This window comes from Carcharhinus amblyrhynchos, chromosome 2, assembly GCF_965287045.1.
Source record: "Carcharhinus amblyrhynchos chromosome 2, sCarAmb.v2.hapA, whole genome shotgun sequence".
Taxonomy (NCBI): Eukaryota; Metazoa; Chordata; class Chondrichthyes; order Carcharhiniformes; family Carcharhinidae; genus Carcharhinus; species Carcharhinus amblyrhynchos.
The window spans coordinates 121,689,030-121,701,547 of record NC_137325.1 but is presented as its reverse complement, the minus strand read 5'-3'; the positions used below and the strand labels follow the sequence as shown (position 1 = coordinate 121,701,547).

Sequence of the window (12,518 nt, the reverse complement as noted above, 5' to 3'; positions counted from 1 at the left end):
CACTTTCAGAAACTAGTCTGAATTTTTTCTTTATGTCCTACCCAAACGTAATTTGTCTTCCTCTTGGTAAATCTGAAATTGACCTGGTTCCCTTTTGAATGCGTCAATGAGTTGGAATTTACTACTTCTGCGTATAGTCTATTCCGACATTTGATAACTGACATTTGATAACTGGTTTAAATGTCAACAAGATTGACAAAGAAGTTGATAAAGAAGGGTAGGAGAAACTATGAAGCTGGGCTAGCGCTTAATATAAAAAAGGATAGCAAGAGTTTTCATAAATATATAAAAAGGAAGAGGCTGGCTAGGGTGAACGTTGGTCCTTTAGAGGATGAGAAAGGGGACCTAGTGGTAGGGGATGGGGATATGGCTAAGGTATTGAATAACTTTTTTGTTTCTGTCTTCACGGAGGAGGACGTGAATAATTTGCCGGGTGTTAGTGATGGAAAGGTGGTAGGACTGGAGGGTCTCGATGACATTACTGTTACTAGAGAGGCGGTGCTCGACAGACTGGAGGGGCTGTTGTGGACAAGTCCCCAGGACCGGATGGAATGCATCTGAGGGTTCTGAAAGAAATGGCGGAGGTGATAGTGGATGCCTTGGTGGTTATTTTCCAGACGTCGCTGGATTCTGGGGAAGTGCCGGAGGATTGGAAAACGGCTAATGTTACGCCGTTGTTTAAGAAGGGTGCCAGGCAAAAGGCGGGGAATTATAGGCCAGTTAGTTTAACGTCTGTGGTAGGTAAAATGTTAGAATCCGTCATTAAGGAGGAAATTGCAAGGCACCTTGAAGGGAATTGCTTGATAGAGCAGACGCAGCACGGTTTCATTAAAGGGAAGTCGTGTCTGACAAATCTACTGGAGTTCTATGAGGATGTGTCTAGGGCGGTGGATAGAGGAGTGCCGGTGGATGTGGTCTTTCTGGATTTTCAGAAGGCGTTTGACAAAGTACCTCAAGAGGTTATTGCAGAAGGTCGAGGGACATGGAGTTGGGGGTAGGGTGTTAGCGTGGATAGAGGATTGGTTGTCAAATAGGAGGCAGAGAGTGGGGGTCAACGGGTGCTATTTGGATTGGCGGATGAACATAAGAACATAAGAAATAGGAGCAGGAGTAGGCCATCTAGCCCTTCGAGCCTGCCCCGCCATTCAATAAGATCATGGCTGATCTGTCGTGGCTCAGTTCCACTTTCCCGCCCTCTCCCCATAACCCTTAATCCCCTCTCTTATCAAGAACCCATCAACCCGCTTCTTAAAAATATTTAGCGAGGCAGCCTCCACCACTTCAACGGGCAGAGAATTCCAGAGATTCACCACCCTTTGAGTGAAGAAGTTCCTCCTCAACTCCGTTCTAAACCGCCTCCCCTTTATCTTGAGGCTGTGCCCCCTAGTCCTACTGTCTTTTTTGAGCGGGAAGAGTCTCTCCACCTCTATCCTATCCATCCCATTCATCATCTTATACGTCTCAATAAGATCTCCCCTCATTCTTCTAAACTCTAACGAGTACAAGGATGGTGACTAGTGGAGTGCCCCAGGGGTCGGTGCTGGGGCCTCAGCTTTTTACCATTTATATAGATGATCTGGAGGAGGGAACCGAGTGTAGGGTGTCGAAATTTGCTGATGACACCAAGATTGGGGGAACGGCAAATTGTGCGGAGGGTGTGGAGAGTCTGCAGAAGGATCTAGATAGGCTGGGTGAATGGGCCAGGAAATGGCAAATGGAATTTAATGTTGGCAAGTGTGAGGTGGTCCACTTTGGTAGGAATAATGGTAGGAAGGACTATTACTTACGTGGCGAAAAACTGCAGCAGGCGACGGTGCAGTGGGACCTTGGGGCCCTTGTGCATGAGTCGCAAAAACCCAGCTTGCAGGTGCAGCATGTGGTCAGGAAGGCGAATGGGATGCTGGCCTTCATAGCGAGGGGGATTGAATATAAAAGTAGGGAGGTCTTGCTGCAGCTGTATAGGGCATTGGTGAGGCCGCAGCTGGAGTACTGTGTGCAGTTTTGGGCGCCGCACCTGCGCAAAGATATTTTGGCCTTGGAGGGAGTGCAGAGGAGGTTTACTAGGCTGATACCGGAGTTGAGGGGGTTGAGCTATGAGGAGAGGCTGAATAAACTAGGCTTGTACTTGTTAGAGTTTAGAAGAATGAGGGGAGATCTCATTGAGACATATAAGATGATGAATAGGAGAGAGGTGGAGAGACTCTTCCCGCTCAAAAAAGACAGTAGGACTAGGGGGCACAGCCTCAAGATAAAGGGGGGGCAGTTTAGAATGGAGTTGAGGAGGAACTTCTTCACTCAAAGGGTGGTGAATCTCTGGAATTCTCTGCCCGTTGAAGTGGTGGAGGCTGCCTCGCTAAATATTTTTAAGACGCGGGTTGATGGGTTCTTGATAAGAGAGGGGATTAAGGGTTATGGGGAGAGGGCGGGAAAGTGGAACTGAGCCACGACAGATCAGCCATGATCTTATTGAATGGCGGGGCAGGCTCGAAGGGCTAGACGGCCTACTCCTGCTCCTATTTCTTATGTTCATATGTGACCATGGTGTAGTGATGCTTTATACTATGTTTACTTTGTTGTTTTCTCATTATATACTGCAGTTTACTCATGGTGGCATAACAGCATTACAGCAACAAAAAAGCTCATCTGATCTATTCCTGTGATTTTTAAGAACTTTGATTTTTGACCCTCCCTTTAAATGGAGTGTTCCTCCGATTTTGGCCACTTGCATATCATCCACCATTGCTGGCTTTGCTATCAGTGTCCTAGGCCCTAAACTCTGGAATTTGCTTCCAAAACTCTCCACCTCCTTTAAGATGCTTCTTAAAACTTAGTTCATTGAACAAGCCTTTGACCACATTTCATTTTGTTCATTAGTGTTCCTTTGAAGTACCTTGGGATATTTTACTATATGAAATGTACTATATAGACCCAAGTTTTTGTTGTTAGCTTGGAAATATATCGCCGTTCCTTCATGGTTGCTGGGTCAAAATCCTGGTGCTCATCACCACCTCCACGTCGGTATTTAAGATGGGCAGTAAATGCTGGCCTAGTCATCAACACTTACATCCCTCAAATGATTTTTGTTTAAAAGCTTCCTTGGCCTCCCTTTATGTTTAAAAACACACAAGGCTTTGGCTATGTTAAATGCCCTTTGCCCATTTTATAATGCACTAAGACACATGATAGTTCTTGATATGTGGGATTTGCACAGTTAACTGAGTGTTTCAGGGTGGTAACTGGGGAAAAGCAATGAAATGCATTGTTCTGGCAGTTGGCTTCAGCAAGCCCATCAAGCTTATTTTCAGGAGCAACTGATTGAGCACCACACATGCATCGGAGGCAACTGCCATGTTTAGATCATGATGCAGCATAAAAGAAACTTATCAGAATCTACCCCCCACCCCCCACCCATTTCTGTGTTTTTATTAACTGATACAACACAGTGAAATAATCGGAGCTTTTCAGGCCAAAATCCACTGCCAGAAAGTCACAGGAAAGCTGTACAGTAAGCCGCTGGGAAATTACAACTTCAGTAATGGAAAAAGGAAGAAAGAGCCTGCACTTTTATATCAACCAATAATGCAAGATCCAACAAACTGGAAGTGTTTGGTGGTGCTGTTTGTGGCCTAAGTGTTGGTCAGGACTCCAGAGCAAATCCCTACTTCAGTTCAGTTAGAACCATGGGCTCTTCACCTCTACCGGAATCACAGAATACTACAGTGCAGAAGAGGCCATTCAGCCGATTGGGGCTGCACCAATGCATGATAGGCCCTGACCTGCCCACCTAATCCCACTTGCCAGTACTTTGCCCATAGCCTTGAATGTAATGGCATGCCAAGTACTCATCCAGATACTTTTTAAAGGATGTGAGGCATTTCTGCCTCCACCACCCTCCCAGGCAGTGCATTCCAGACCTTCACCATCCTCTGGGTAAAGAAGTTTTACCTAAAATCCCCCCCTAAACCTCCCACCCCTCACTTTTAACTTGTGTCTCTCTAATTGACTCTTCAACAAGGGGGAAATAGCTGCCCCGTCCATGCCTCTCACAATCTTGAATACCTCAATCAGGTCACTCATCAATCTTCTGTGCTCCAGAGAAAATACCCAAGCCTTTCCAACCTCTTAATTACTTAAATGCTCCATTCCAGGCAACATTTTGGTGAATCTGCTCTGCACCACCTCCAGTGCACCCATGTCCTTCCCATAATATGGTGACCAGAATGTCACACAGTATTCCAGCTGTGGCTTCAGCAAAGTTCTATGCAACTCCATCATGACCTCTCTGCTTTTGTAATCTATAACCTGATTGATAAAGGCAAGTGTGCCATATGCCTTTTTCACCACCCTATTAACCTTTCCACCTTCAGAGATCTATGGACAAACGTGCCAAGGTCCCTTTGTTCTTCGGAACTTCCCAGTGTTAGACCTTTCATAGTATACTTCCTTGTTAAATTACTCCTTCCAAAGTGCATCAACCCACACACACTTTTCAGGGTTAAATTCCATCTGCCACTTGTCTGCCGGTTTGACCATCTCGTATGTATCTTCCTGTAACCCAAGACACTCAACCTCACTGGTAACACCTGGCCAATCTTTGTGTCATTGGCAAACTTACTGATTCTACCTCCCACATAGTCATCTACATTATTTATATAAATGACGAACAGTAGGGAGCCCAGCATGGATCCCTGTGGCATGTCACTGGTTACTGACCTCCAGTCACTAAAGCAGTCATCTGTCATCACCTCTGTCTCTTACCGCTAAGCCAATTACGAGTCCACCTTGTCAGATCACCTTGTATCACATGTGCATTAACCTTCTTAATACGTCTCCCATGTGGGACTTTGTCAAAGGCTTTGCTGAAACACATGTAAACTACGTCAACTGTGCTACCCTCATCGACATACTTGATGACATGCTCAAAAAATTCAATCAAATTTGTTAGCCCTGATAGACTGGGTCTCAGTTTGGTGATTAATCTGGCAGCCTGCAGCTCAGCACTGCACTCAAGCTTAGCCCCGACAGATTATGGTGCATGCGACTTGAACTGTCAGCCTTCTGACACGCAGCTGAGAATACCACCAACTGGGCCATCTCTGGAGGCAGGAGCAACAAGAGTCATTCAAACAATAAATTTGTGTGCCCAGTTCTTTTGTTGAACTAGGAGGGCAGGGAACTGAAGTTGGCTCAGAAAGGGGCTGTCAGCAAGCCTCCTCGCATCTTGGTTATCATGCTGTGGATCCTTCAGCAAAGTACACCCATGGACCAGTGCAAAGTTGGGCACAACTTGGTCATATCCCAAAGTTTAATTCACTTGCTAACATCACTGTCTACATCTGCAACTCAAGACTGGGTGCAGTAGAAGAGAGTGAACAAAGCCTATGGAAGAGCCTACAAAAAAAGAAGGGAAAGAGGGCAATTTGGAGAAAAAAATTGGGCAACAACCACGAAAGATATTGTCTTTGAAGTGGTATCTCTAATCATTACTCACAACCTGAAGGTTAACCATGATGCCAAGGGAAAAACCTAAACTATTACTGCCAGTTCCAAAGTGTTGGTTTCTGAAATGGGAAGTTGATTTCTGGGGCATCGTGTGGCACAGTGGTTAGCACTGCTGCCTCACAGATCCAGGGACCTGGCTCAATTCCTGGCTTGGGTCACTGTCTGTGCAGAGTCTGCACGTGCTCCGTGTGTCTGCACAGGTTTCCCCCAGGTGCTTCAGTTTCCTCCCACAATCTGAAAGATGTGCTGGTTAGGTGGATTGGCCATGCTAAGTTCTTCCTCAGTGTACCTGAACAGGCGCCGGAGTGTGGCGACTAGGGGATTTTCACAATAACGTCGTTGCAGTGTTAATGTAAGTCTACTTGTGATGCGAATAAATAAACTTGAAACTTAATAGTTGTCTGAGTGATTAAAATTTATGTTTGGCAATAGTAAATTTCTTGTCTTTGGCTCACAGTGGAAGAGGACACAGAGGAGAGCTCTAGATCAGGCAGAGAGTCTGTATCAACAGCTAGCGATCAGCCATCGCTCGCTGGTGGACATCCGACAAGCACAATGGAGAAACAGGTCAATGGCTCCAGGACCAAGGAGGAGAGAAAGAAAGACAAGGCTGGGAAAGAGAGAGAAAAGAAAAAAGACAAGGAAAAGGACAAAGAAAAGAATAAAGCGAAGAAAGGAATGTTGAAGGGCCTCGGTGACATGTTCAGGTAAAAGCATTTTTTTTTTGTTATTAATACAGCAGTGTGGATCATTGTTTTTACACCAGCATTTATCCCTGACTGATGTGTTCAATGGGAACTCAAGTAATTACCTGAGCCTTACACAGTACAAAGTGCAGGCAGAGTAAGAATTCTCACAACATCAGGATAGACTCCAACAGATTTATTTGGCATCACAAGCTTTCAGAGCGCTGCTCCTTCATCAGGTCTTTCATCACTCACCTGATGAAGGCGCAGCGCTCTGAAAGCTCGTGATTCCAGATAAACCTGTTGGACTTTAACCTGGTGTTGTGAGACTGCTTGCTGTGCTCACCTAAGTCCAACGCTGGCATCTCCACATCATGTATAAAGCATGGAGAGCAAATATGAATGGTCACTCTGCCGTCGTGGCATCACTTGTTGTTATAGTGTGGTTGGGCATTTGTTGTGGCTCTGGGAGGTGGAAGCTAATTTTAAAAAAATTACGCTATTGTCCTGTTAAAAATCTCTGGCCAGTTTTGTCTGATGTCCAGTGGTAAGAGCTGATCTCTGCAAATGAACCTAACCATAATGCGATTCATGATTTTGTGAACAGTGCAACATTGACTGACCTGTATTCTCTTTATACGCATTGAGATACATTTTTTACATTTAATTATGCATTGTCTATCTATGAGACAAGGAGTTGCAAATGTAAACAAAGTGGCTTCCAAAATCTCCACTATGCTTTTAACATGATCTGTAAAGAGCTCTGCAATTAATAAAACAGATGCCAGTTTTTCTGGAATTTTAGTTTTGAAATACAGTGCTACCTTTGGGCTGATTTAGATTATGGATGCCACTTGTTAGAAATGGCAAAGTGGATTTAGATTAATTCTCTGAGATTCGTCAGGACAGCATTGCATGCATGCGATAAGTCCCAATGCTTCATTAGATTTATATTGTTCTAATGTAGTATTTCTAGATGACTACTTTATGTTTACCATGAGAGAATTCCAGCTTGTGGTTTGTCATTTATTGGAGCAGATATGAACAATGTGTCCCCCGAGGCACTGATCATGTAAGAACCACACGATTGATGATCTGCATCGATTCTGTATTGAAAATTATTTCAGGCGTTTCAAAATATTACATTTTTCTCCTCCTTCAGCCTCTTGATGTTTGAACAGCATCTCTTCAATCCAGATAATTGTGCTGTGAGCTAGTTTATTTAGGCAAATGGTGACTTTTTTTTAAAAGAAACATAATTTCTCAAGATGGCTTACAATGACAGAATTGCTGTAACCAATACTTCTAGTTTAGATCCTGTGTTCCACTGAGGGACTCTTTACATAACGATTGAATCTGGCAACTTGTATACGTGCACCTACATAATGTGCTGAAGTAAGTCTTCGTTCCTCAATTAAAATTGCAGGTTTTTGTAGTCGGATCTTCATTAAGTCATGGTATAAGTAGTTAAATCCCAGTAGAGGAAGCGTGTTACAGTGCTCCCACTTTAGCTCAGAATCATTATTATGAGCCTCCCAGATGGATTTGCTGGAAGACATGAGAGTATAAACTTTAGAAATGATTATGCTGTTATTTTGCCATTATGATGAATTTTCAGGAAGGCCTGGAATGAAGCAAGCTCAGGGGGATTGAAATTAATTGCAACCAAAAAGAAAAGCTGTATTAGGCATTTTAAAAACATTGCCAGAACACCTGTACTTTCCCCATTATTTTCAGAAGACAAGTGATTGAAGCACTCAAATGAGATACTGTGAGCACATTAAAGCTGTTATAGCCTGATCTCTTCAGTGGCCAAGGGCAATGATCAATTACCACAATGTATGTGTTGCCACAAACTAACTGCGTTTGATTCAAAGTAAGATTTGGGATAGAGGCTAGATTTCAAACTTTGCTCTGACAAAATATCAAACCTCCACCTGTCTTGCTTTCTTTCAACATTTGTAATCTGACCTTCGGCCCTGTCCCACCTCCAGTGTATTTCTTACAAATACCAGTTTGATGAGAATGGCCGCTCCAGTTCAGTGAAAGAAGACGGCCCAAGTTCCTTTTAAAGAGAGACTGTCCACTCTCTGACCAAGGGGGCAGGCCGTACACGTTCTAGGTTCTGAGTCTTCCCCAGAGCAGGATTTCCAGATGAGCGGTGCGCTAAAGCACCGAGACTTTGTAAGTGAAAGCAAATATCCAGCCCCCCTTGCCCATTTACTCATGTGGTAAAGAATGCTCTGGTTTGTTATGCTTTGCATGCATGAGAACAATTCCTGGTCCTACTCTGGGATGGCTCTTCCTGGTGAGATTTTATTGAAGTTGGATATGTTGGAGCAGTCTCTTGAAATATCTGTTGTGCATGCATGGCATTTCTAACGCACATGGGGCAAAGTCTGTTCACTGCCTGCAACTGTTCAGGAACTTAAAAGGTGCCCTTCACAAGCACTTTTATATTGTTACTGCAAGCTTTCACTTTGTAGCTGTGTCTCTGAAAAGTGCAATTTGAAGTGAAACAACTGTAAGCAAGCCTTTATAACCAATGCGAAAGCTGTAGTTATGTAGGATATTTCCCATCAGCAAAAAAATGAAAGCATTACACGCTGCAAGTTAAAAACACTGTGCAATTCTAATTTCATATATTTAAAGTAAGGTAAATTTTAAAGTGTATTTTATTTGTTAGTCACAATTAAGGCTTATATTAACACTGCAATGAAGTTACTGTGAAATTCCTCTAGTCGCCACAGTCTGGCGCCTGTTCGAATCAATGCACTAATCAGCACATCTTTCAGAATGTGGGAGGAAATCGGGGCACCCGGAGGAAACCCACACAGACACATGGAGAATGTGCAAACTCCACACAAGCCAGGAATTGAACCCGGGTCCCTGGCACTGTGTAGCAGCAGTGCTAACCACTTTGCTACCATGCCAACCCTTGTTGAAACAACTTTTTAATTAAAATTTGAAAATATAGAAGAAATATGTTAATCCTTTCAATTTGCCTCCTGTTCTCTCCTGCTGACTCACCCCCTTTCTCTTTGGCCAGCTCTGTCTGCTGCAATTTCTGTCTTAAGAACTTAATAACATAAGAAATAGGAGCAGGAGTAGGCCATCTAGCCCTTTGAGCCTGCCCCGCCATTCAATAAGATCATGGCTGATCTGTCGTGGCTCAGTTCCACATTCCCGCCCTCTCCCCATAACCTTTAATCCCCTCTCTTATCAAAAACCCATCAACCCGCGTCTTAAAAATATTTAGCGAGGTAGCCTCCACCACTTCAACGGGCAGAGAATTCCAGAGATTCACCACCCTTTGAGTGAAGAAGTTCTTCCTCAACTCCGTTCTAAACCGCCCCCCCTTTATCTTGAGGCTGTGCCCCCTAGTCCTACTGTCCTTTCTGAGCGGGAAGAGTCTCTCCACCTCTATCCTATCCTCTTCACCAAATCTCTCTCTCTCTCTCACCAATTCTCTCTCTCTCTCTGTTGCCGACCCTCCCCGCTTCTCATCCTCTGTCTTTAATGTTTACTTATTTGTCACAAGTAGGTTTACATTAACATTGCAACGAAGTTATTGCAAAAATCCCCTCACTGCCATACTCCGGTGCCTGTTTGGATACAAGGAGAATTTAGCATGGCCAATGCACCTAACCAGCACGTAGTTTGGACTGTGGGACGAAATTGGAACATCCAAAGTAAACCCATGCAGACATGGGGGGAACTTGCAGTCTCCACATAGACAGTGACCCGCAAGCTAAGAATCGAACCCTGTCCACTGTGCCACAAGAAACTGTCAAGAGGAATTTGAGAGACTAAAATCTCTCTTCCTCCTCAGCTATCAACTACTGCACACTCAACACGGGAATTCCACTAGCAGAACTGCTGATGACGCATTGTCTGAGAATAAGACTGAGCCTCATATTTCCAATTTTGCTAGGGAGGGTAGAAGACAGCTAAAGTAATCAGAAAGCAAGCCATGATTTACGTAGTACAGCACGATATTTTAAGGTAAATGGAAACTGTATACATGGGTAACTTTGGTCGTGGATCAAACTGGATCACCGGAATTATTAAATTTAAGACCCTTTTGTATCAAGTGGACATGGAAGGATGGATCATTCGTAAACACGTGGACCACTTGAGGAGTAATGAGATGCTCCAGCAGTTAGTGCTATCATCAAGAAATGTTTTCAAACACACACTCACCAAAGTACTTGAACGTCCTGTTACTGACATAACTGATGTCGCTGTGGAAGCAAATAGTGATGAATCACCTGTGCCAGAAGAGGTGCCCATTATGGCCATTCCTGTTAACATCAATCCTGTAGAAGCATCTCAGACAACAGAATTGTGCTGCTCTGCGAGGAACAGAAAATTCCCTCAAAGACTCGATTTATAATTGTCCAATTCATATGGCACAATTCTACCCCCCCCCCCCACCACCACCACCGCCACCGCCACCGCCACCACCACAGAATTGGAGCGGACGAGGGAAGGACATCAGAAATGTCCGTTGACTTTGGGCAGAAATTTCTGGTTCCGCTTGAGCGGGGCTGTAAAATCCCACCCATAATGTTTAGTTAGTATTTAGAACTGAGTGAATTAGTTGTTAAAGATTGTATAAAGGACGTAAAGGGGGAGGAATGTAGTGATTATCCGTTTAAGGGCAACACAGCAGAGCAAGGGACACATGGGGTGTGTGATCAGTAGGGGATCACCTAATAGTGAGAGAGGCAGCTAGACAAAGGATCGTTGTGGAAGCTGGCTACAGCCATGAGGCTGCTGTACAATTCTTATTAAACACTACCTTTTGTGTTCATTAATGAAGTCTGTGAAAGTGGATCTCCTACATTCTCTCCCTCTCTCTCTTTCTTTCTGGTCAACTCTCACTCATCACTTGCCTATCTGACTCTCCTGTTCACATCACATGCAAACCCCACACAGACAGTCACCCAAGGCCAGAATGGAACCCGTGTACTTGGTGTATTGAGTCAGCAGTACTAACCACTGTGCCGCCCCAACATATGCAGCACTAATGCAAAATAATGTTGAATGAGGCCACTCAAAACAGGAACTGACTGTATATTATTCATAAAGAGCTAAGAACTAATTGTGTTGAGAATGTACATCCATGCAATCTGTTGCCATGCAACGATATATCAGTTCACCAGCTAAATGGAGAGCTCAGGCATTATATCTAAAGCTTCCAGCATTTGAGTCTAAAAGTGTGATTATTTGAACTTCTGAGAACCAGAAGACATGACATAAACATTTGGTCATGTGGGCTGAAATTGCATCATGTTTAAAATTGTCATGGTAGCTGGGTTTCCACCAGCACATTTAAGTGGGATCAAGAAGGCAAGGGCCCAGATTTAATGTAATTGGCAGAAGAAGCAAAAACGACACAAGAAAAGTTATTTTCATGCAGTGAGTGGATAAGGTCTTCAATGCACTGTCTGGGAGTGTGATGGAGGCAGATTCGGTTGAGACATTCAAGACGAAATTGGACTGTTATCTGTAAAGGATCAGCGTGCAGGATTATGGAGAGAAGGCAGGAGAATGGCGGGAGGTAAACTGGTCAATCCAGTTTATCTGGTGGGCTGAATGGCCTACTGCCTGTGAAAATCATGAGATTCTGTGAAAGCCCTGTGAAGTCTCGCTGGACAGATCCACAGCACTTTCCTTGCGACGAGGAATTAAAATGGATTTGTTTGTAATTCGGATTTAATTACTTTGTATAGTTTTAAGTCTGTTCAGACGATCCCTGTGTTTTTTAGCGGCTTGAATAGGTGATTACTGAAAGATTTCATTGAAAAGGCATTACCTTGACAAATTACTAACCCCAAAGGTGATATAATACTGTACGATTTATGCCTGAGTTTTAATTTCTTCTGTCGTTATTGTGTTACAGTACGATTGTTCAGTCTCCCCCAGCAATAACAACTTGAAACAGTTGATTACATTGATGCAAAGACCAGAATATAGTTGTGAGTTAATAATTACATTTGTCGTGGAGCAATTATGCCAGATAAAAGAAGCTGCTGAATGACAAGAAAAATAAATTGGCTACAAAACACATTTAATTACAAAATAATATCAGTATAGTCAGGGGAACATGGTGTTCATACAGGTTCATTAGGTGTGTGCTGTCGGTGCCTCTTCTCATTGGTTAGCCCTACTAATATCCATGGTGATGACCATTGCTGCCAGCTTTTGACTGGCGGTTGCCATGGAAATCATGTTGCGCTGGACAATAAACTGGCTGTACAGCTAGCATTGTCTCTTTTTTGTGGTTTATTGTTTTCTTTTGTTAATAATTGTGATCTCATACAG

General features: G+C 43.6%; 1 protein-coding gene across 8 annotated transcripts in view; it reads left to right on the top strand.

Moving 5' to 3' along the window:
• Nucleotides 1-12,518, top strand: part of pard3aa (par-3 family cell polarity regulator alpha, a) — an 800,310-nt gene that overhangs the window by 606,191 nt on the left and 181,601 nt on the right. For all 8 annotated transcript variants that reach the window (XM_080212204.1, XM_080212186.1, XM_080212194.1 and 5 more), the window contains one exon: nucleotides 5,960-6,209. In XM_080212204.1, coding sequence (XP_080068330.1) covers nucleotides 5,960-6,209 — 250 coding nt within the window. The remainder of the gene's footprint in view (nucleotides 1-5,959; nucleotides 6,210-12,518) is intronic.